This window comes from Erinaceus europaeus, chromosome 23 (genome assembly GCF_950295315.1).
Source record: "Erinaceus europaeus chromosome 23, mEriEur2.1, whole genome shotgun sequence".
Lineage (NCBI taxonomy): Eukaryota > Metazoa > Chordata > Mammalia > Eulipotyphla > Erinaceidae > Erinaceus > Erinaceus europaeus.
This window is the reverse complement of record NC_080184.1, coordinates 10,491,797-10,517,615: the sequence shown is the minus strand read 5'-3', so window position 1 is coordinate 10,517,615 and position 25,819 is coordinate 10,491,797. Positions and strand designations below refer to the sequence as shown.

The 25,819-nt window shown below is 43.9% G+C and overlaps 3 protein-coding genes across 3 annotated transcripts in view; 2 read left to right on the top strand and 1 right to left on the bottom strand.

Annotated features, from left to right (window-relative positions):
• Positions 1-25,819, top strand: part of LOC103127427 (zinc finger protein 709-like) — a 426,106-nt gene that overhangs the window by 13,630 nt on the left and 386,657 nt on the right. The gene's annotated exons all lie outside the window — the stretch shown is intronic.
• Positions 1-25,819, top strand: part of LOC132535538 (zinc finger protein 850-like) — a 340,468-nt gene that overhangs the window by 13,645 nt on the left and 301,004 nt on the right. The window contains 1 exon segment of the mRNA XM_060181702.1: positions 10-532. Coding sequence (XP_060037685.1) covers positions 10-532 — 523 coding nt within the window.
• Positions 1-25,819, bottom strand: part of ZNF317 (zinc finger protein 317) — a 371,627-nt gene that overhangs the window by 261,622 nt on the left and 84,186 nt on the right. The window lies entirely within an intron of this gene.

Here is a 25,819-nt window from a genome sequence, read left to right as displayed (position 1 = left end):
TATCTTAAGGTACATGAAAGAAATCACAGTGGAGAGAAACCCTATGAATGTAAACAATGTAGTAAAGCATTCATTCGGGCCAGTTATCTTAGGATACATGAAAGAATTCACAGTGGAGAGAAACCCTATGAATGCAAACAATGTAGTAGAACATTTAATTATTCTAATTCTCTTCGGTTACATGAAAGAACTCACAGTGGAGAGAAACCCTATGCATGTAAACAATGTAGGAAAACATTCAGTAGGGCCAGTAATCTTAAGGTACATGAAAGAAATCACAGTGGAGAGAAACCCTATGAATGTAAACAATGTTGTAAAGCATTCAGTAGGGCCAGTTATCTTAGGATACATGAAAGAATTCACAGTGGAGAGAAACCCTATGAATGTAAACAATGTAGTAAAGCATTCAGTTTGGCCAGTTATCTTAGGGTACATGAAAGAACTCACAGTGGAGAGAAACCCTATGAATGTAGACAATGTAGTAAAGTATTCACCTGGGCCCATAATCTTCAGAGACATGAAAGAACTCACAGTGGGAGAAACCTTATGAATGTAAACAATGTAGGAAAACATTCAGTCGGGCCAGTCATCTAAGGGTACATGAAAGAAGTCACAGTGGAGAGAAACCCTATGAATGTAAACAATGTAGGAAAACATTCAGCCGGCCAGTCATCTTAGGGTACATGAAAGAACTCAGTGGAGAGAAATCCTATGTATGTAAGCAATAGAAAAGACAGGAAAAAAATCAATGGAGCCAGTACCACCTCACCATGGTTCACTTCAGTCAGTGTTACACAAGCTCCTGCACTAAATCTGGTCCCCAGATCAAATTGTTGGGGTTTATAGTTAACAATATATGGTTATATATCAGCAGAGTTCAGAATTAAAGTCACTGGGAAACAAGTCTTCAGACTGTGAAGCAGAATGAAGTGACCTGAGGGCATGCAGATGGTTTTTACAGGGTAGAACAGGCCCAGTGAATTGTAGTCGTGGCTTATTTTACTGATCAACAACATAAAAGATGATTACTATATGAGCTCACTCAACAGGAATTCATATAACTGAGGTTCCAGAACTTACCCAAAAGAAAGATTTTTTAAAAAAAACAACAGAAACAAAGGGACTGTTTCTATTACATTATAAGAACTGTAATTGTTATCTTTGAGAAACTGGGAACATAAAACTTTGATGTTGGATGTGGTGTGGATCCATACTCTGTAACTTTACTATCTGGAATTCCACTATTAATCACAAATAAAAATTGCATAAAATCATTTCTCGATATATTTTGAATTGTTCATCTGAGTATTAAATTTATATATGCAACACATTTATACCCAAACTGTATATACCACTGAATTGCCTTGTCCATCCCAAAATATTTTCCATTTAGGAACACAAACCTAATTGTCTAGCTTGGACAATAAAAATATGTTCCCTTATTTTTCATTCATAAATGTAATCAAGCATAAGATGGCCTGCAGCCTCCCAGCAAGGCAATTAGATGTCAGTATATTCGTTGGTGTGAATTAGAGGCTTCATTGTGTAGTGGTAGGAACATTTTTCTAAACTTTCTTGAACAAATTTGCCAATCACCAGTGCTGTCACAAGCTGACAGGAAGTTACTCCCACACTGAAGAGGCACCACATATCTCTCCATGCCTCACCTGGGCATGCCAGTCTTTGGCAATGCAGAAATAAGCTCCATCCCTTAAAAGTGTAGAACAATGGCTTCTTCCTGGTAGTTACAAAGTGGAGAAACCATTCTACCGATCTGACCTATTGTTCACCTAGAGGCCAACGTCAGTGTGGGCAGGGCCTAGGTGTGCACAGAGCCTTGTCCTTGGGCTTGGCAGTCAGCAGAGCTAAGACCTCCAGAGATGCTCTGCAACTGTGCTTATCTTTCTCTGGGTCGGAGATCATTCCTGATTCTTTCCAGGGGGCTTGAACCACATTTGGGAGTTCAGGAGTGTGCGTTGTAGTTTGCCTCTCCACTATGTGCTCAGTGTCCTTTGACTGAAGCAGGCCACAGTCCTAGTTCAGGATCATGGTTGGGGAAATGGAGGCCCCTCCTAAAGGAGGGCTCATGGGAAAATGTGTGTGGCTAGGTGGAGACAGTGGGGCCACTTCTGCAATCAGCCCAGTGCCCACTTAACTCACATATGGGAGCTTGTTTACATTGTAATTATAGTCATTATTGAGTATCTAGATGCTTAGAAGGTAGACATGATGACCTTCTGACACTTGAGGAGCTGCATCAAGGACATCACCCTGATCTTCCTGGTCAGCACAATCATGTAGTTCTCTGCCTGTGGAGGATTCAGGAGCTTACACTCTACTCCACACAGGAGGCTTGGTCTCTTTAAGAATCAGAGTGGTTTACCCAGACCTGGGTCCTAGGACAGGAAGGGTCCTCATGACTTCTGCTGGTTCAGAAGTAGATAGATTTTTATCACATCATCATACTGATAATTACCTCATCTTAGTTACCCTCTGGACAAACCAGTATATCAGTTAATGCTGGGCAAACTCTGGATGGCCTGTCTTGACCACCCCATGCTCACCAGTCTCTTGACCACCAGAAAGGTGTCATAGGAGAGGAGAAGAACAGGCTGTGGTGGCAGTGAGTATGTAGAGTGACCACTCTGGACACTACAGTAGGGGATAGTGTATTAATTGGGTTACACAAAGTATTCTTATACTCAAACAAGCAGGCAGAAAAAAGGAAGTATGTTTGGACCAATCATTGTATAGGTCAGTATCATGAAGTGGGAACAAGCTGGGGTAGGGAAGTTGCAGTCTTATCAGGAATGGACTGGGCAAAGGCTGATGCCTTCTCAATGGTTACACTATTTGTAGCAACACCCTTTTGTCTGCAGGACATGGAAACTTGACTGTTCTCTGCAAGAGTTTCAGTAAACAGCTCTTGCCTTTGAGACAGGTGCAAAATACTGGCAACCAGGCCAGCTGGGGAGAGGGTGGAGGGGCAGGGAGGCTCTTTGGCTCCTAGTCTCTGAGAGATCATTGTGGTGTCAGCCCTGCTCAACCTGCTATATCCCCACAATTTAAGTCATGACTTAAAAAGTAGACTTTTATTCATAACATCTCTTGCTTGCACTGATGAAACACTGGACACTCACCAAGCTGAGGAGGACTGCATATGCCCCACTAACAATGCAGCTACACTATCCCAAATAAAGTGCCCAATAGGCAGAGCTGTGATGGAACAGGTCCCACCCTGAGTCATCTTCTGAGGATGCTCTTCTTTCCCAGCTACAGCAAAAAGGAAAGCAACAGATAGCAGGTGTCAACACACCTTTGAATTTCACATTGTGGAGTCTGAACACCAAGATGCCATTAGATCTGGGGTTTATGAGCCCTTCCTGGGTCACAGGGACATTTTTTTTCCTAGGTCTCTATCTGGCAAAGAGATATAGTCTCTGCCTCTCTAAAAGTATGAGGAAATGAGTGGATTTCTATTCAAAACATTTTTATGAGTGTGAACCTTCTTTACATTTTTCTTTCATATGCAATGCTTGTAAGTGAACCCGGGGCCTCTAATCATTCACAACACTACTGCTGATCTGCCTTTCCAATCAAACTTTCTGTTGATTTCCTTGAGGCTTTTATCCTAGATAAACTGGCAAGTCTTCACACCAGCTGTGATTATATTGCATATGACAAGTCAGTCTTTTAAGTCAAAATTAGAATTTTAGAAAACACTTATGTGCCAAAACTTTGATGGTGAGAACCTCTTATATTTCCACTGAGATGACAGACACTATTGACTATCAGGCCAATTGCATAGTGAAAAACATCAATAATAAAATTGTGTCAATTATGTGTCCAGGAGCCCGGTATTGCACACCTGGTTAAGCACATGCATTACAGTGTGCAAGGACTGTGGTTTAGCCCCTGATCACCACTTGGAGGAAGAAAGTTTCATGAGTAGTGAAGCAAGGTTTCAGGTGTCTCTCCGTCTTCTCTATCCCCTCTCCTCTCAATTTCTCTGTTTCTATCCAATAAATAAATAAAATAATGTGTCCACACCATAAATATTAGCTAAAATGTAACAAGCACAAGGGTTGAAGAGGTGCTCACAGTGTGACTTTGTGTGTCACAAATTCACGTAAATGGAAATTGCATTAACTTTGTCCTATATTTGCATCTTGACTATTGTTTGCTATATTTCCCCATACTATCGAACACTCAGTTATCTGAAAAGAATATAAATCACCCTGTCTTTTCCAGTTCTGTATAGTGGGAGATGATTTCTTTCCCTACTTCAGTGTTCACCTTATGTCAGACTGAATGTGAGCAGAGGATCCATCTGTGTTATATGATCTATAAATATGGAAGTTTCCCATAGTCACTAGGAGTGTCATATTGAATATTTAGTCATTTTTTCCTAGAAATATTGGCACTTGCATTAATAATGGTGGGTGCAATATTGTGAAAATAATTAAACTTTTCCATTATTACAAGTTTAATTGAGTAAGTAACATGATTCTTATTTTCAGAAATTACCATGTCCTAGCTGAACTAAAATATTTGGTTACAAGGAAGCAGGTCTGCAGGTGTCTGTCTTTCCCATTCACTGTCCCCTGATCCCTCTCAATTTATCTCTGTCCTGTCAAATAAAAATGGAACAAAAGGCCTCTAGGAGCAGTGGATTCATTTGCAGGCACAAGCCTAGGCAATAACCCTGGAGGCAAAAGAGAGGAAGAAATAAAGAAAGAGAAAGATAGAAAACATCCAGTGGAGAGGATGGAATTCAGAATTCTGAGTGTGGGAACTGTATGGAATTGTACCCATGTTAACAAGATTTTACAATCTTGTTAATTATTATTACATCACTAATTACTATTTTTTCTAAAGGAAATATTTGGTTCAATCATCCAGTCAATAGTACTTGACAGTGACACTGATACTGATGAGAACTGCAGAATCAGTGAACTTTGGTACAAACAGGACAGGACACACACTGCCATCATTCAGTGCCAAGGCTTTGGAGAAAGCCCCCAGAGTTAAATGGATGAGAGACATCACCTGTGAATTAACAGAGTGCAGGCATGAGACTCCAAGCTATTGTCAGTAATGGCTCCAAGTGACTTTAGGTGAGCCCAGGAAGAAAAGAGGCTTTTGGGTAATTCACCAGGGTGGAAACATAGTGTTGGTGAGTGGAGAGGTGGCAGGGTATGTTCTGTGGAGTGTCTAGTGGGGTCCTACAGTCAGCAGTCCCAGCTAAAGGAGATTTGTGGGAGTCTGTAGGGTGGAAACTCCTGAATACAAAGGAAGCATCCAATTGGTCTCTGGAGGGGCATTGTCCCTGACTGCTAAAAGAAAAGAAGAAAGAAATTCCAGTTCCTCTGCCTACAGTTGTGTGGGGCAGGGAGGGCCTGTCCTTGCCTCTCTATAGGATATTGTAAAAAGTCAACTGTCATTCCGCAAGATCATCTCCCCTGAACTAAAGGCTGAACAGGAGAAGCAGAGGAGATGGTATGTTCATTCTTGAGGGGGCTGTATTTGCTTTTCCTGCTGATACCCCATGAATGCAGGACCTGAAAAATAACGACCTTTCCTGTTTCCTTTGTCCCTGAAAAGAGCCTTTGATTTCTGCTCATTCCTTATTTCGTCATAGGTAAATAAAGGCTATCCCTTCAGAATTATTTATGATATTCTTTCTTTTTTGCCTCCAGGGTTATGACAGGGACTCAGTGCCTGCACTATAAACCCACTGTTCATGGAGGCCATTTTGCCCATCTTGTTGCACTTGTAGTTGTTATTTGTTGTTGGGTAGGACATAGAGAAACTGAGAGAGGAGGGGAAGACAGAGAGGGGGAGAGAAAGATACCTACAGACCAGTTTCACCACTTGTGAAGGGACCCTCTGTAAGTGGGGAGCCAGGGGCTTGAACTTGGATCCTTACACCAGCTCTTGCACTATGCTTCACGTGCACACTTAACCTGCTGTGCTACTGCCCAGCTCCCTATTTCTGACATTCTAGAAAGCTCTCTCCTCATCTTTGATTCCAGACAGTCTGAATATCAGGACAGTCCTCATCACATGTGGCCTTCATCTGTGAATAATCTCCCTTGTGACCACTTGTTGTGGGGAAGAGGCAAAAAAAAAAAAAAACAACTTGATACCAATATCTAATTTGAAAGTCCTTATTGCCTGGCCAGGGACTGGCTCCCAGTGAGGTACTGTCTGAGAGCAGTGTCAGCCTTTGTTACACAGCTGGCTATAAAAGCCAAAAGCACAGCTTTCACAAGCAAGCAGGGTACAGAAGTTAATACAGGCAGTTATTTTTGAACTCTCCCTGTTGACTCTCCACACCATTTCCAAGAGATCCACACTCACTACAAATTCTTTCTTGTAAGTGCACTGTGCACTCTAGTAAGCCAAGTTTTTCCTGGAGCTGACTGGTACTGACAGGGTTACCAGGAGGCCAGGATGGAGCACTTCAGGTCAATCCCTTACTCACTTAGTCCAGAAGTGTGTGATTTTCTAGCACGACTAATAGGGTGAGGGTTGGGGGGACATATATAGTTTAAAGTGAAATAGATTGAAGCTTTAGATTTCTTACAACTATAACCCAGTTCTGAACAAAGGATATAGAACACATAAATTAGGCTGCAGAAAGTGCCTAATTATTGTGTCAAAATAATTGTATCTTGGGAGTCAGGTGGTAGCACAGCGGGTTAAGCACATATAGTGCAAATGCAAGTTACAGTGGAAGGATCCCAGTGCGAGCACCCAGCTCCCCACCTGCAAGTGTTGTTTGTGCTAGGTTGGCTTCATGGGAAGGTAACAGATGACCAGAAACTCGTGGCTGAGCTGAGAACGCAGTTTAATCTTTATTCACGAGCGGGCAAACAACCTAATAACCACACCATGTGCTCCTCCATCTTTCTCCTCCAGCAGCAGAGTGGGACTCAGGAAGTACGTAGGGTAGGGGGCTGGGAGAAGGGAGAAGCCTTAAACTGGCAAGGTCTAAACCAAATCTCCCAGAGGTGTGGGCGTGAGACCAAACCAATGTAACAGAAAGATCATGTAAATAGACCACAATGTCAAGCAATGTAACAGAAGCAGAACTAGAAGCTTACCAACAAGTCCCCCTTTTCTTTTTAACTTAATTGACCATAGTATCAGGAGTGTGGGGTGAACAGAAACCTGTATTGTACAGGCATTTAAAAAAAAAAAAAAAAGAAAGAAACTGGCACAAACGTGGAGGAACAAGTAAGCGAACAACAAGAACCAGTGTGCTGCCAAGGGAAGGCCTGAGGGGGGCGTTTCTTGCCTCTTTGGGCAAGGCTTTATCAGCTAAAGAACATTTCCTGCCTTGCCTCTGGGGGGGTGTTTCTTGCCTCTGTGGGCATTACCTAGCATGGGGGGGAGTATGGCCTATAAAGTCCCATGGCAGCTGGCTGCAGTCAGTCTTTGAGAGTACCAGCAGCATAAAGGGAAGCTGCTAGTTTTGTGCGAAGTGTCCAAGAGGTGTACCAGTGAGTCCGATAGAAGTGCCAGTCCAAAGCAGATGTCTACGGAAGAATGCCAGGGGGTGGAAAGTTGTATGAGGAAAGTCAGCTGCTGGAATTCAGCTTTTCTGTATAGAACCTGACAGCTGCAATTCACTTATGAAACAAAACTTGTAGCAGGTTAGAAGTTTACCACAATAGATAACTCGATGATTATAATTGGTTTAAGTATCTTTATAAATTTGGAAGGTCTCTTTTTGTTTCATTTTAAGGCTCCTAACCAATCTAAGCACAATAAAATGTGGTAAGGCAAAGAACTGTTGCTAGAGCCTCAGGCATGAGAATCATTAACATAACCATTGTGCAATCTACCATTTCCAATTGAGAAGGTATTTGAGAGTTTTACATATCAACAATGTCTTATTTAACGTTTTGTTATATCCATTCAAGATAGAGACACACCCCAGTGCCGCCGACCACCCAACTGGGGGCTCAGCAGGCCGATCCAGGGAGAATGAGACTTATAGGTGGGAGGTGGATTCGGCGCGACAGACAACACTGAGACACATGAGTTTCAATGCTGCTGCGATCTTTTACTGATATAGAGATTCTTTTTATAATAGCATAACAAAGAAGCATAAATCAAAAGCTGGCCAAGTCAGTTGACCACAAAGTACGCAGGGTACATTTTTTATAAGTAACACAGACAGGAGGAACTGAAGGCATACAACTACCAACAAAACGAAAGCACAGCCATACTGTTCTTTCATGGGTTATTAACCACATCCCTTTGGTTTCAGACAAAAGTCAATTTATCAGTAAGAACTAAATGCTTTCACTGCTCTCATTTATCCAAAGGGCTATTCTTTCTCCTTCCAAGCACTGGACCTTAATACCCAGAATAGGGGGGGGGCACTAGTGGGAACACGGCGCCTTGCTCTGATCCTTAAGCCAAGCTCACTTTCCTGTAACCTACCTAAGACAATATGCAGGTGCATTTCAGGGTTGCTATGTAACATGTTTCCTGGGAAAGCTAAAGGACCATTGTCTGTATGATTGAATGTAATATTTCTGAGAATAGTGCTCAGTCCTTGCTCAACCTGGATAGCCAAGTCATTGGGGCTTGAAGTGCTGGGATTTACTGTTGTAAGGGGCTTTTCATCCAGTGGGGTCTCGTCTGGAATGTCCAGACTAGACTTGGGGGGTTGCACTGTAAGCGTCTCCGGAGTCTCCTGGACATTCCCTGGGTGGCCTGCATAAAGCATGATAAACAACAATAGTAAGCTTTCAGAAGCGAAACCAAGTCCACCTAGCCCTCCAAGGCCTTTCCGCCAACCGGGAGACCCAGGGATCCGTCCACACAAATATCCAGGCTTCTGTCCACCACCTATCTTGGGTACGGTCTACCGTACAGGAGCTTGTAAGGCCCCTGTCCGGTTCCCTAACCAGGTCACCCGCACTGTTTTGTCACACCGCGGTCGTGGCCTGCCTATCTGGCCAGACAGGTGTGGCAGTTCCCGGTTTTTTGTTTTTAAGACGGAATTCCTCTAGGTCCCTCCGGGTGGTTTTGATGGCCAATAGGAGAGCTCTGAAAAGACAAGGAAACACCATGAAAACCACTATGATTATTATTAGGGCAACAGCTGCCACTATTGCATAATGCCACCAAGTGAAAGGATTGAGAGCAGAGACATTCTCATAGAGCTGCTGAGCTAGGGATTCGAATCCAAAATTATTTAAATGAGCAGTGCTGGTAGCAGTGATATAATCTTGCACCTCCTGAAAATCATGAGTTAAATCATTATCTTTCCAGATTCCTAGTAAATGTGCTTTTGTCTTATTCCAATTTTCTGTATCATTATATTTAGCTGGGGTGACACAAATGTACTTAAAGGAGACGTGACACTTTGTTGCCATTCTAGCTTTTATGTTAGCTACATCCTGCCCCAGGGCTATAACCACTTCCTCAAGAGCGTTGAGTTTTGCTTCTAACTTTTTATCTATAATATGCTGTTCAGCAAGTATTAAGGAAATGTTCCTATGCATGTCATTCACAAAATGGGCTGTCTGGATGTTTTTTACTAAAGCTGTTGTCGAAACGGCGAAAGAGGTAAGGATAGCTATTAAGGCTGAAATTCCTAGGATAAGTGCTGCCACAAATCTTTTTGGCCGCAATAATTCATTTAGTCTTTGTACAACCATGAGTCCTGTATCCTCAAACCATGCTTCCTGTTTAAGGTCTACAGGCATCATAACATAAGCAGGTCTTTTTACTAACAGCATAACATCAAACTCCTTTTTAAAATCATTTTCCATGCAATTTGTTAGAACACATTGTAGACATTTAATATGGTATGAGTTGCTTGAAATGGGGCAGACTGAGAAGAAAGAGCGTTTTGCCATCAAAATGCCAAAGGGATACCCAACACATGCCCTAGCTCCTATTGGCTCAGGGTGTGTAGCTTTTGGTTTGGTCCATAAAATCATATCTGCTGCAGCAGCCAATCTGAACAGATCCATTTGCATTAAGGAGGAACCGTCGGTGTTCTTAGTTATCCAAACAGGTTCCACAAAGCCTGCTGTAAAAAATCTATGAATAACTTTGTCTTTGGAGTTATAATTATTAAACTTTTCACTATTATTTTTAAAATAACCAGCTTGATTATAATTAGGAGATGAGACCGAAAAGTCCCATACTGTAGTGTTAGTTCCTGTAACCACATAGGGGATTCCCCTTTTCTGGAATCCACACGAGAGCCAATTAGGGGTCTGATCATCATATATCCACTGAGAGTCTTGATTTTTATATTTATGCAGACAGTCAGTGATGGGTAACGTCTCTGTGGTACTCGCAGTCTCATTTTCTGTATACCATCCCAAAGTTTTAATCTGTAATTCCCAAACCAACCTTTTTTCAGGTGTTGGTATTTCCACAGACTCCGGGGCGTCAGTCACAAAAGTCCTATATGCCACTGGCAAGCAACCAGAGATTGAGAAGCCTAAGAGGCTGAAGCATATAGGGGCGGAGTCTGCTCTGCCCTCGTAAGTTAATGTGGAAGACTTTATTGGGCCCACAGAGAATATTGGAGTTCCCCCTAGAATATCAGACACATTAGTCATAACCTTTATATGCTCTCTTTCCTGCCACGTAACGGGATGAATTAATGGAGGTTTTGGAACATATGCCCAATATGAATCACCTTGTGTTGGAACTGCTGAAAGTAAAAGCATGCAAGCAAGGAAAATGTTAGCCATAGAAGGGGGTTTCCCCTCCTCATGCACTGCCTGCGTGGCCACTTGGATCAACCGCTGTATCTGACTCATGGTTGGGAGCGATCCCGCCATCGGCTGCGGCATCAGTGTGCACCTCTGCAGTTTCCTCCGTAGCTGCTTCATCTTCTTTCGGTTTCTGTTGTGGCGTCGCGACGTGCCTGATGAGTCGATCTGGGATCCAGATGGGAGATTCTCCATCCTGTGGAAAGACACAAGCATACCCTCGCCCTGAAGTTATAAGAGGGTCTGGCCCTTTCCACAGTCCTGTAAGTCTACCAGGCTCGGATATGAGATGAGACCTTTTGATGGAGAGTGGGGCAGATGGACCCATTCTAGCAGAGCATCTTGCCACAGGCATCCTGTGGGTGTATAAGCAGTTTTCATTATGAGCAATGCCCAAGGTATGGCGTAATTCACTTGATGCAGTCTAGCCTGTTCTAGCCTTTCCTCCACCAATTGTAGTGCAGCTGTGGCCTCAGGGGTCAGCTGTCTTTTTGACTTAGGATGTGAATCCCCATGTAATATATCAAATAGGGGGCTTAATTCTCCGGTTGTGATTTTCAAATATGGTCTAACCCAATTAATGTTTCCCAGCAATTTCTGGAAGTCATTTAAAGTATTTAATTTGTCCCTACGAATGTGGGCATGCTGAGACGTTAGATATCCTTCATGTATCTTGTGTCCCAAATACTGAATTGGTCTATTTTCTTGTATCTTGTCTGGGGCTAGACTTAGCCCAAACTTTTCTAGAGACACAGTCATTTCTCTTAATATTTGTCTAGCCTGATTAATGTCTTCATGCCCAATCAAAATATCGTCCATAAAATGTATGATATATGCCTCTGGATATCCATGCCTAAGGGGGGACACAGCCATATCTACAAATTTCTGGCACAACGTAGGACTGTTTTTCATGCCTTGAGGCAACACCTGCCATTCATATCTTTTACAAGGCTCTTTATGATTAACTGAGGGAACAGAGAATGCAAACCTTTTACAATCTATGGGATTTAATTTGATAGTAAAGAAACAATCTTGCAAGTCTATAACTATAATATGATAATTTCTAGGAATAGCCACAGGAGAAGGAAGCCCCGGCTGCAGGGCTCCCATGTCTTCCATAGTGGCATTAACTGCTCTTAAGTCTTGCAGCAATCTCCATTTGCCTGATTTCTTTTTAATTACAAAAACCGGTGTATTCCAAGGACTATTGCTTTCTTTCAAATGTCCCTTATCCACTTGTTCTTTCACAATTTGTTGTATGGCTTCTATTTTTTCCATGGTGAGGGGCCATTGATTTTGCCATACAGGTTCAGATGACTTCCATGGAATGCTATCTGCATATAAATTATCAATGGCCCCTATGAAAAATATTGGTCCTCTACATTGTCAGTGGTCAGGGCGAGATTTAAGTCCTGCATAATGTCTCGCCCCCACAAAGAAAAAGGCAATGAGGGAATTACATAGGGCTGTATATGCCCTGTCTTTTTTCCATGTCTCCAGGGAATGATCCCAGAGCTTTTGGCCACATTAGCTGCCATCCCTAGACCCATTAAGATTGAATCTGTTCTGATGACTGGCCATGCCTGAGGCCAGTCTTTTCCTGCTATACAGGTTTTATCTGCTCCTGTATCCAACAACCCTTTTATAGGTTTTCCCTGAATGTGTATTTCAAGAAACGGCCTTGCTGCAGTAATTTCCTGAGTCCATGCCACAACGTCAGAGGAGCCAAACTGCCCCTCTCTGGACTGCATCAAAATTGGATTGGGCAAATTTACATAGGGGAGCAATATGATCTGTGCAATCCTTTGTCCTTTTCTGATGATTACAGCCTCTCTCAGGGCTCTACACAAAATTTTTATATCATCCCGGGTATCTGCGTCTATCACTCCTGGTATGACTTCTACACCTTTGTCCTTTCCAGAGCTTCTGCCTAAAATCAACCCAAACAGCCCTGATGGTAAGGAGCCCTTAACCCAAGTCTCTATTACCACTATTCCATCCAGGGGTGACAACACATAGTCCTTCTGTGCTGCGAGATCAAGCCCTGCACTACCCGGGGTGGCTCGAGGAAGGTCATGAATAGTTTTAGAGGGGGGCTCAATCTGTGTCCCTGTGTCTGGACATTCTGTCCCTTTTGGATCCTCTCTTGGCGTGGGGCTGAGAGGCAGCCCCTCAATTAGTTTTTTGTCTCTGTTTCCTTTAAAGTGGTCCCATCTTTGTGGAACTTTGACCTGCATTCATTTTTCCAATGTCTCCCTTTATTACATCGGGGACATATTCCTGGTGCCACACCCTTACTGGCCGACTCTCTGTTCTGGCCTTTATTGGGACATGCTGCTCTTTTATGACCAGGCTTACCGCAACCAAAGCAGTTCAGGTCTTTGTCTGACCGCCCACCCCCATAAGTAGTCTTGATAAATTTGGTAATGGGGGTACGATGCATTGCAGCTGCATATGCCATTCCCTGTACCACCGCAGGTGAGGCATCAGCACAGGCTCGTATGTAATCCTGTAGGGACCCTGTCCTACGTATGGGACGAATTAGGTCCCGACACAGCTGATTGGCATTTTCCCAAGCCAATTGCTTTAATAATATGGCTGTCCCTTCACTTTGGGGCATCATCCTATTTATGGCTTCTTCTAACCTAGCATAAAATTCTGCGGCAGTGTCTTCTGACACTCGGAGCCCACGCTCTAACAGCATGTGCTGCAATACTGAGAGGAACATACGTTTTCCCTTTGATCCTGACAATCCCATACTGTTAATGATTACCTGCCCTTAACCAAATACTTCTGGCGGGTCTGCAGCACCCTCCGGCAGGAACCGATCCCCTCCTGACAATATACTCACCTGTCTTCAAGTCCCTGTTCCAGGCGCCAGGTGCCGCCGACCACCCAACTGGGGGCTCAGCAGGCCGATCCAGGGAGAATGAGACTTATAGGTGGGAGGTGGATTCGGCGCGACAGACAACACTGAGACACATGAGTTTCAATGCTGCTGCGATCTTTTACTGATATAGAGATTCTTTTTATAATAGCATAACAAAGAAGCATAAATCAAAAGCTGGCCAAGTCAGTTGACCACAAAGTACACAGGGTACATTTTTTATAAGTAACACAGACAGGAGGAACTGAAGGCATACAACTACCAACAAAACGAAAGCACAGCCATACTGTTCTTTCATGGGTTATTAACCACATCCCTTTGGTTTCAGACAAAAGTCAATTTATCAGTAAGAACTAAATGCTTTCACTGCTCTCATTTATCCAAAGGGCTATTCTTTCTCCTTCCAAGCACTGGACCTTAATACCCAGAATAGGGGGGGGGCACTAGTGGGAACACGGCGCCTTGCTCTGATCCTTAAGCCAAGCTCACTTTCCTGTAACCTACCTAAGACAATATGCAGGTGCATTTCAGGGTTGCTATGTAACATGTTTCCTGGGAAAGCTAAAGGACCATTGTCTGTATGATTGAATGTAATATTTCTGAGAATAGTGCTCAGTCCTTGCTCAACCTGGATAGCCAAGTCATTGGGGCTTGAAGTGCTGGGATTTACTGTTGTAAGGGGCTTTTCATCCAGTGGGGTCTCGTCTGGAATGTCCAGACTAGACTTGGGGGGTTGCACTGTAAGCGTCTCCGGAGTCTCCTGGACATTCCCTGGGTGGCCTGCATAAAGCATGATAAACAACAATAGTAAGCTTTCAGAAGCGAAACCAAGTCCACCTAGCCCTCCAAGGCCTTTCCGCCAACCGGGAGACCCAGGGATCCGTCCACACAAATATCCAGGCTTCTGTCCACCACCTATCTTGGGTACGGTCTACCGTACAGGAGCTTGTAAGGCCCCTGTCCGGTTCCCTAACCAGGTCACCCGCACTGTTTTGTCACACCGCGGTCGTGGCCTGCCTATCTGGCCAGACAGGTGTGGCACCCCAGGTGTGCGCAGGTTTTTTTTAGACCAACTTAGTTAAAATATATTGATTTTTAACTAATTTTTACCTCAGACTTTAAATGTAAGTTAATTTTACCTTTATGAGAATTACGTTGAAAACCTTTTTCATTTAACTGTCTGGTAAGAATGTAGCCTTAAAGTTACATTTTTAACCTTAAAGTTAATGTTTACCAAACTTTAAACACACACATAAGCATGGTCTTCAATACACAAGGAGAAAAGCTTTTGTTATGAAGACATGCCATTTTAAACACGAATTTAGATCTGTATTGTCTAGCTGTTTGGGGGTGCGTTGTCTGGCGGTGGCTTCTAGTGCAACTTCAGCTCCAGGAATTGCAGGTTGTGATCTCTGCATATTCTAGCTCCTCTGCCTTCAGAGCCAAGCTGGGGATCTCCACCAGTGGGCCCAGTCCCGGCAGGGAGCCCGTGGTCTCTGGGTGGTCTGGGATCTGCCCAGACTTCATAGCAGGAGGGCGGGCGGGCTGGCTGTGAAAAAGGCATGGGCCGAGGTCCCCGGGCTGGTGGCCAGGATGGGCTGTACCCCTGCCCGCCTTGTCTGCTACCCTGCTCCCAGTGGCCGAGCAGTGTGGAGAGAGCCCGCGCCGAATGCCCTGCACCACGCAGCAACGAGCCAGCTCCTGCAGGCAGGCATTGGGTGGAAACCATAGTGTGGCCAAGAGAGAAATGTTCCAGAAACAGAAAAACAGTCTCATGAAGAAAGGGCAGAGGTCTTTGGAAACCTCTTCACAAGCAGAAAAGCAGCCCATAGTAGATAGGTAGCCAAATTGTCTTCACTTATCTGAGAGATGCACAGGTCAGGCCCCACGTTGTAGTGCCGTATGTCGTTTTTGCCAGGTTGACTTCACGGTTGGGTAACAGATGACCAGAAACTCATGGCTGAGCTGAGAACGCAGTTTAATCTTTATTCATGAGCAGGCAATCTAGTCACCACACAATCTGCTCCTCCATCTTTCTCCTCCAGCGGCAGAGTGGACTCAGGAAGTACGTAGGGTAGGGGGCGGGGAGAAGGGAGTTGCCTGAAACTAGCAAGGGCTAAACCAATAACTACAAGAACAGTAAAAAAGGGCATTAAGATGGAAAATAGATAAAAGAAAAATTAATAATTGTATCTTAGATTCACAGATCCCAGTTTCATTCCTCAGCCCCAATGACCAGAGATTAGCTTTGGTAAACTAAGACACCATACACATACACACAAACACACACACACACACACACACATACACACCATACACACACAAATGATTTGTGTGTACTACAGGTTAGATCCTGAGCTTCACTGCACTGGAATGCTGTGGTTTTTATTTCTCTGTATCTTAAAAAAAAAAGAAAAAAAAGAAAAAAAAGAAGCATGTATATATGAGAAATACCTTGGTGAGAAGAGAAGCTCAGAGAAAGCCCCAAAAAGAAGAATAATTACCAATAATAACTCTCAATAGATGGCTAAGGAAAGCTTTACAGCATAAACACACTTTTAGAGTTTAGTGGTAACTGAGTAATATAAGGCTTATAATTTGTCTAGGATTGACTTTCATTACTACATTTCAATGAAGATCTGTTCAATTTACGCTAACATTCCCCAACAGGGAGGAATCTATGAGGAATCTATCACTGAGGCATCTATGGAAAGTCTTACATTTTATCTTAGTACTTTTTTTTCTTTCTTTTTTTCTTTGTTTCTTTTCTTATGAGAATAGCAAAATATTTCACTTTTTATACCCTCAGTCATGGATGTTTATGGAACTTTGGATTCACTAAGCCTTAATTCTATGTCTCCATTAGATTCTATACACATCCCACAGTGACCATTTTTTCTTTTTCAGTTTTTTTCAGTAATTTAGAAACTTACAAATTAACAGAGGTACAATTCCATACCATTTCTACCACCAGAGTTCTGTGTCCCTGTCCCCTGCATTGAAAAATGCAGTGGCTCTTCCAAGGTCACACATGGATTGACTAATATATGTCTACATGTAATGCATAAGTATGTATATATTAATTATATTATTTGTTATTGGATAAAGATAATTTGAGTAGGAAGGAGAAGACAGAGAGTAAGAGTGGCCTATAGCCCTGATCTCCACTTATGTAGCTTTCCCTCTGCAGATAAGGGTCAGAGGCTTGAACCTGGATCCTTGAACACTGTAAGAGATTGATGAGGTGTACACCTGAGTGGCCATAGCTCTCTGTCTTTATATACTTTTACTCATTTTTCCTTTTCTTTTTTATTTTCTTTTAATGATTTTTATTTATTGGATATACACAGCCAGAGATCAAGAAAGAATGGTGCTATATAAGAGATAAAGCAGTCCTGCTTCACCACTTGCAAACCTTTCCCTTGCAGGTGGGTACTGGACTTGAACCCAGGTCCTTAACACTTTGTAATATATGCACTCAACCAGGTGCACCACCACCCAGTCCCTGCCCATTTTGCCTTTTTTTTTAGTTGTTTTAATGATCTTTATTGGATAGAGACAGGCAGAAATTGAGAGGGAAGGGGATGATAGAGAGGTAGAGAGACAGAGACACACCTGCAGTATTGGGTCACAACTTGTGAAGTTTCCCCCTATAGGTGAAGGACCTGTGTCCTTTCACACTGTAGTGTGTGTGCTTAGCCAGGTGTGCCACAACCTGTGCCCCCATTTTTTCTATTATTGTACCGTCTCTTCTTTTTCAAGTCATACCTACAACTATTGAGCAATGGACCGCTCAGGCGGCAGAGCAGCAGGAAGGATCAGGGAACTCAGAAGGTGACCACCTGGTGGGTCTGGAGTCGGAGGCGCAAGGGAGAATAGAACACACCACACTCTGTTGGAGGGTGATTCTGAACTAATTTTTATTCAGCCAGTGAGAACATATATATCTTTCAGCCTTACATAAACAATATCTGGAACAAAGCTCATTTCTTCATTAGATGGCCTTGCAGTTTTATACAGTAATGTCATACTTCATGAGGTGATGCGTTGCTGAGCAATAGGCTTAGCAGATAGTATTTTACGTAGAGTTTTAACATATTTCGTAAGAGGAGGTGAGTAAGTATTATTAAGAATTTTTCCTAAAACTTTATGTATTTGATGATCCATAACTTTGTCTACCTCATTTCTTGTTCTTCTGTATCTAATCTGGGAACAGGGGCTGTTTGTCCCCGATTACACGGCATCATTACCATGTAAATAATGAAAACAATAATCAGAGTTTCCAATTTAGATCTGCTCAGAATGCCAAGACCCACTCCCAGAATTCTTCTTCCTTGAAGAGAGTTTTCTTTGGTGCTGACCCTGTCAGACCCATCATTCTGGAGTTGAGTGGGGCGTGGCACTATTGCTACTTCAAAATGTTTTTTCTTTATTCTTCTCTGTCAGGGTCCTGATGGATTTGGGTTACTGGGCCCTCAAGTGATCTTCCCCTAACCTTTCTCCCCTCTGGAGGAGAGGACCAAATTTTTCTGGGCAGTCCTGGGGATGGGGAAGGGGGGTCTCTTAGGCCAAAGCCACAAAGTTAAGGAAATCTAGGAGGCAGCCTGGGCTCCAAGCCCTCCCCCCCAGGTATTGACTCAAGGCAGTGGGCGGGAGGCCTCAGGCTCCAAGCCCTTCCCCCAGGTATAGACTCAGGGTGTCTGGCCTGGGACAGGAGTGGGTTGGAGGCCTCAGTTTCTTACCTTGAAGGCCAGGAGGAAAGTCTTGTTTCAGAGCCAGTGAGAGGGCAGCACCGAGCACATGAAATTGTGGCTGTTGGTGTGGGCCAGCTCCACCAGGTGGTCCGCGATGATTTCCACCATGGTGCAGTTGTCCTGCGGTGGCCTTAACCTGGGGGCTCACTTCGCTCATCTTGCAGGGCTGCAGGCTGCTGCAGGCTGGCGCTGAAGTGCTGGCTGGTGCTTGGATCTATGGGAATAAGCATCACAACAGCTGCAAGTGGCCAGGGGAGGAGGAGGAGGATGGAAATGAGGGGCAAGGAGGAGGGAATTGGGAGGGGTTGTAGGCAAGAAGGCAGAGGGGGTGGGGGGCAAGTGGGATGGAGGTGATGCGGTTGAGGAGGTGAGGAATCAAGTTCTATGATGCCAGCTGCCTGGTGGAGTCCGACTAGGGGATGGGCAGCGGTTGGTGATGCAGAACGGAGGGGCTGGCAGGCAGGGAGACCCAGGAGGTACGGATCTTAGCTGGAGCTTTTGAAAGACCCAGGGTGGCAGTTGTGAACACAAGGGTACAGAGATGTGTTTGGCTCAAGAAGGCAAGAGGGCTGGGGCTGGGGCGGGCGGGGGTGGTGTGGCAGGGTGAGGGGTCTTGAGTTTGCACTTGGAGCAGGCTCCCTTGGGGCACCATATCCTGGGTAAGCCTACTCTACCAGTTCGAGTCCACCTTGGCGCTGAGTGGCTTCAGCAGTCCAGCCCTGGGGCTTGCACAGCCGCTTAGCTACTTTCAGGCTCCCCAGCCACTGCCTGACTGCCAGGATGTGGCCGCAGCTCCCCACCCACACCACCTGCAAGCTCAAATTCCTCAGGCTCAGGCTTTCAGTTGCCTCCCCTGCGCAGTCTCTTCCTCTCTCTTTTCCTTTTTTTTTTTTAGATATTTATTTATTTATTTATTTATTCCCTTTTGTTGCCTGTTGTTTTTTTACTGCTGTTGTAGTTTTTATTTTTGTTGTTACTGATGTCATTGTTGGATAGGACAGAGAGAAATGGAGAGAGGAGGGGAAGAAAGGAGGAGAGAAGGACACCTGCAGACCTGCTTCAACGCCTGTGAAGCGACTCCCCTGCTAGTGGGGTGCCTGGGTCTCGAACCGGGATCCTTATATTGCTCCTTGTGCTTTGTGCCACATGCGATTAACCTGATGCGCTACAGCCTGACTTTTATTTTTTTAACCAGAGCACTGATCAGCTCTGGTTTACAGTGGTGCAGGGGATTGAACCTGGGACTTTGAAGCCTCAGGGATGACAGTCTGTTTGCATAACCATTATGCTATTTACCCCTGCCCTTCTTTTATTTATTTTTATTTTTTTTAACCAGTGCACTGTTCAGCTCTGGCTTATGGTGGTGCGGGGGAACTGAACCTGGAACTTATTTTTCCTTTTTTCTTTTAATTTTTTAATATTTATTTATTTATTTTCCCTTTTGTTGCCCTTTTTATTGTTGGTTGTTGTAGTTATTACTGCTGTTGTTGTTGGATAGGACAGAGAGAAATGGAGAGAGGAGGGGGAGAGAAAGATAGACACCTGCAGAGCTGCTTCAGCTCTTGTGAAAGGACTCCCTTGTAGGTGGGGAGCAAGAGGCTTGAACCAAGATCCTTTTGCTGGTCCTTGTGCTTCATGCTCTGTGCATTTAACCCATTGCGCCACCGCCTGACTCGGGAACCTGGGACTTCAAAGCCTCAGGGACGACAGTCTGTTTACATTCCCATTATGCTATCTACCCCTACTTCCCCTTTTTTATTTTTTATTTTTAACCAGAACACTGTTCAGCTCTGGCTTATGGTGGTGCAGGGGATTGAACCTGGGACTTTGGAGCCTCAGGCATGAGTCTGTTTGCATAACCATTCTGCTATCTACCCCTTGGCTCTCTTCTCCTCCTGTCCCTTCTCACTGCCACCTCTCTGCACACAGAAGCTGCCGCTGCTGCTGCGGTTTGCAAAAATTCCTCTGACCCTGGAGGCTGGAGGTGCCAGGAGGTTAAGACTCCGGACAACTGATCTGGAGCTTGGGAAGCAGAGCCACTGCCACTGCCACTGCCACTGCTGCCCCACAAGCCTGGAGAAGCAGCCTGCGCCCCGCCCCCACCTCCCATGCAGCATGCAGCTTCAGAAGCCCAGAGAGGCTGCCCAAGGCTCTGGGTTCTGTGTGTGTGTGTGTGTGTGGGGGGGGTTCTCCAGCTAGTGTCCTCTTGCTCCCCCTTTCCTCCGCACCAGGACAAGGAACCCTTTTAGCTCTGGCGAGATTGGAGTTGAGACTCCAGAGAGCCGCCAATGGATCTGACTGTCATTTTTGGTATAACTTCAGGAGAGGAGGAAGGAAAAGTCTTGAAAGTCTGTGCTGACTTCTCAGCATGCTCCACCCTTCCCCCACCTCACCCCCATCTCTGCAAAGCTACTGGAGGCGGGGTGAAGGGCTTCAGCTTTTTTTCTTTTTCATAAGGACTCAAAACTGGGGGTGGGGGCTCTTGTCAAAATAGTTTTTTAGAAACTCAAGTGGGGGGGATTAGACACTTCTATATATTCAAACTTATTTCCTAGAGAACAACACTGAGTTATTTAAGGACAAAAACTGACAGTTGATGGTTAAAATAAATTGCAAAAGTTCTTGCTAGGGAAGAAAATAAATAACCTAGCAGTTTTCCAAGAATTCGAATATTTTATTAAATCTACTCAACCTCTAAAGTCTAATGTCTTTTTAAAAAATATTTATTTGTTTATTTATTCCATTTTGTTGCCCTTGTTGTTTTATTGTTGTTGTTGTTGATCTCATTGTTGTTGGATCAGACAGAGAGAAATGGAGAGAGGAGGGGAAGACAAAGAAGGGGAGAGAAAGGGGAGTCGGGCTGTAGTGCAGCGGGCTAAGCGCAGGTGGTGCAAAGCACAAGGACCAGCACAAGGATCCCGGTTTGAACCCCGGCTCCCCACCTGCAGGGGAGTCGCTTCACAGGCGGTGAAGCAGGTCTGCAGGTGTCTATCTTTCTCTCCTCCTCTCTGTCTTTCCCTCCCTCTCTCCATGTCTCTCTGTCCTATCCAACAACAACAACAACAATAATAACTACAACAATAAAAAAACAAGGGCAACAAAAGGGAATAAATAAATAAATAAAATAAATTAAAAAAAAAGAAGGGGAGAGAAAGATAGACACCTGCAGTCCTGTTTCACTGCTTGTGAAGCGATTCCCCTGCAGGTGGGGAGCCAGGGGCTGGAACCGGGATCCTTACACTGGTCCTTGTGCTTAGCGCCACCTGCGCTTAACCCGCTGTGCTACTGCCCGACTCCCTAAAGTCTAATGTCTTTTCTTTCTCTCCACCTCCCCTTCCTGGAGAAAAATAAAAATGTAAAATAAAATATTTTTTAAAAGTAAGATAACAGGTATAATTCCACACTGTTCCCATCCATGAGAGTTCTCTGTCCCCACTCACTTTATTGACACTGAAGTAGTTCTCTCAAGGTCACAGATATGGGCTGACTGATTTCTATAACTATATTTAAATATATCTGCCCATTTTTCCCCTATGGTCCTGCTTTTTCTTCATTTCTTGTTTTTTAATATTTATTTATTGATTTTCCCTATTTGTTGCCCTGGTTGTTTTTATTGTTGTAGTTATTATTGTTGTTGTTATTGATGTCATCGTTGTTGGACAGAAAGATAAATAGAGAGAGGAGCAGGAGACAGAGAGGGGGAGAGAAAGACACCTGCAGGCTTGTTTCACCACCCGTAAAGCGACTACCCAGCAGTTAGGGAGCCTGGGGCTTAAACCGGGATCCTTATGCTGGTCTTTGCCCTACAAGGGACCTGCAGCTCCTGGCTGGAGAGGGCGAGGGAGAGGGAGAAAGAGTAAATAACAGAACTGGGAGGTGGTGCACCTAATTGAGTGCAATTTGCAAGGACCTGGGTTTGAACTCCTGGTCCCCACCTGCTGGGGGAAAGCTATGCTGCAAGTGTCACTCTGTTTCTCCCTGCCTTCTTGACTTCTGGCTATCTCTACCCAATAAATAAAGATATATAATTAAAAATATTTTTAAAAATAACATGATTCGGTACCCAACATTCAGACCGACACTTTTAAAAATTATTTATTTATTTATTTATTGGATAGAGACAACCAGAAATTGAGAGGGAAGGAGAGTTAGGGAGGGAGAGAGACAAGGAGACATCTGCAACCTTGCTTCACCACTCTCAAAGCTATCCCCCAGCAGGTGGGGATCTGGGGCTCCAACCTGGGTCCTTGTGCATTATAACGTGAGAGCTCGACCAGGTGTGCCATTCCCTGGCTCCCTGACACTAAGAACTAATAATCACAATTATAATTAGAAACTACAGTTTAAGAATATGAATCATTAAGAGAATTGTTACTTTTTCTTTTTGCACATCTTTTATTTTTACAATATTTCCAGAATAGTTTGCTATGAAGTTGAGATGTTGTCGGGGTCTCTCTCTGGTGGGGTGATCTTCAGGGGAAAGGTAACAGACTGCTTCTTTCTCACTCACGACAGGGGTGACATGAAGTAAAAGACACCAGGGAGCTCTTCACGTGTTCAGGACTCAGAATTCAGAACTCAGAACTTGTTTATTAGCAAGGTGGACATGAGTTAAGTAGAAAAACAAACGAAGGGAATATTACTGAAATATGTCAGAAATTACAGGTTTCTTAATGGTCGGCATGCCCCTAAGGTAGGGGGCTGGTATGACAGGAATTGATGAGATACAAGACAGTTATTCTCCATGACACAAGCAACTTAATTATCCAAAGGTATTTGAGAGAAGCATAGGGGTTAAACCCATATGGTGAGACAGAGAGAAGATGGATATCAAAAAGCCATATAGTTTGAAATTTCTCTTGTCTGGGGTCTGAGGTGTGTGATGAAGTGTGATAAGGTGTGTTCTTCTGTGATCAGAAGGTGACTTTGAATAAGTGAATCTGTGGCCATGTGGCCTGCAGTTAATGGAGGGAAGTACTGGGGTTTCTGTGGGCCTGAGAGTCAAGAAGGAAAGAACCAAGTCTGAGTTTCCCCCCTTATGCTCACCTCGGTTGAGAGAGACTTACCAAGAGGTTATCTTCTCAGACCTCCATCCAAGGATGGGGGTGGTTCTCCCTAAGCTCTATCAGGCTTACACATAGTCCCAACAAGATGTTACATACAAAAGATAAATATACAAAATTGAAACACTGTATTGGAGTGTGTGTGTGTGTGTGTGTGTGTGTGTGTGTGTGTGTGTATAAAAAGGAAAGAAAACTATTGAAAAGGAAAGATTTGTTTGGAATAAGCAAAGTCAATGGAATACTACTCAGCATGCCCAGAGACCCACCCTACTAGGGAAAGAGAGAGGCAGACTTAGAGTATGGACTGACCAGTCAACGTCCATGTGCAGCATGGAAGCAATTACAGCAGCCAGACCTTCCACCTTCTGCAACCCACAACGACCCTGGGTCTATGCTCCTAGAGGGATAGAGAATGGGAAAGCTATTGGGGAGGGGAGGGGATATGGAGATTGGGTGGTGGGAATTGTGTAGAGTGGTACCCCTCCTATCCTATGGTTTTATTAATTTATCCTTTCTTAAATAAAAGATAAATTAAAAAAAGAATTTATACCTATTGGGTGGTTGGAAAAGTATGATCTATTTTTCTATGCAAAACATACACTATGATTTTTTAAAACAATCAATACATTCTACAGAATTGCAACATTAAATGTTAACACTAAAAACAAACAAACAAAATAAACCCTTCCAGCTTCTTCTTTTTTTTTTTTTCCCTCCAGGGTTATTGCTGAGCTCGGTGCCTGCACCATGAATCCACCGCTCCTGGAGGCCATTTTTTTCCCTTTTTGTTGCCCTTGTTGTTGTAGCCTCGTTGTGGTTATTATTATTGCCTTTGTTGATGCAATTCGTTGTTGGATAGGACAGAGAGAAATGGAGAGAGGAGGGGAAGACAGAGTGGGGGAGAGAAAGACACCTGCAGACCTGCTTCACCACCTGTGAAACGACTCCCCTGCAGGTGGGGAGCCGGGGGCTCAAACCAAGATCCTTACGCCAGTCCTTGCGCTTTGCACCACCTGCGCTTAACCCACTGTGCCACTGCCCGGCCCCCCCTCTTCCAGCTTCTATGAAGCCAGAGCCACCCTGATAACAAAAGCAGATAGGGACATAACAACAAAAAAAAAAAAAAAAGAAAGAAAAAAGAAAAGAAAAAGAAAAAAGAAAACTACAAACCAATATCTCTGATGAATATAGATGCTAAAATACTAGCCAAACAGATAAAGTAGTGTATTAAAAAGGTTGCTTATCATGACCAAGTGGAATTTATCCCAGGAATGCAAGGCTGTTTCAATATGTGTGTTCATCAATGTGATCTACCACATTAAAAGCAAAACCAAAAATCACATGATTATCTCAACAGAAGCAGAGAAAGCCTTTGACAAAACCCAACACCCATTCATGCTCAAAACACTACAAAAAATGGGAATAGATGGGAAATTCCTCAAGTTAGTGGAGTCCACAGAGAGCTAACCCACAGCCAATATCATACTCATGGACAGAAGCTGAAATCATTCCCACTCAGACTGGAGACTAGACAGGGCTGTCCATTATCACCATTGCTTTTCAACATAGTATTGGAATTGCTCTCCATAGCAATCAGGCAAGAGAAAGAAATACAGATAGGAAAGGAAGAAGTCAAAATATGACTATTTACAGATGAAATGATAGTTAATAGATATATAAAGAATCCATTAGAAATCTTCTGTCAGGATACAAAATTAATATACAAAACTCAGTGGCCTTCTGTTGCTGAGGAATTATTCTGATGCAGTCTCTGCCCCAAGGTTTTACCACGCCCCACGAAATCCTAGCAGTGTCCCCTTCAACCAATCCTGGCCCCACACGTCACCCCTGGTTGTCGCCGCCCAATAAAAAGCCCCTTCACCCCCCCTCTCTCTGGGCTCTCAGCTCCCCCTCTCTCAGATCTCATGATATGTGTACACCCATGTTCGTAGCAGCACAATTCATAATAGTCAAAACCTGGAAGCAACACAGGTGGCCAACAACAAATGAATGGCTGAGAAATTTGTGGTATATATACGCAATAGAATACTACTCAGAGAGGCAGACTGGGAGTATGGACCGACCAGTCAACGCCCATGTTCAGCAGGGAAGCAATTACAGAAGCCAGACCTTCTACCTTCTGCAACCCACAATGACCCTGGGTCCATGCTCCCAGAGGGATAGAGAATGGGAAAGCTACTGGGGAGGGGGTGGGATATGGAGATTGGGTGGTGGGAATTGTGTGGAGTTGTACCCCTCCACCCTATGGTTTTGTTAATTAATCCTTTCTTAAATAAAAAAAAATTAATTAACTAAAAAAACAATTATACTGTAAAAAAAAAAAAGAATACTACTCAG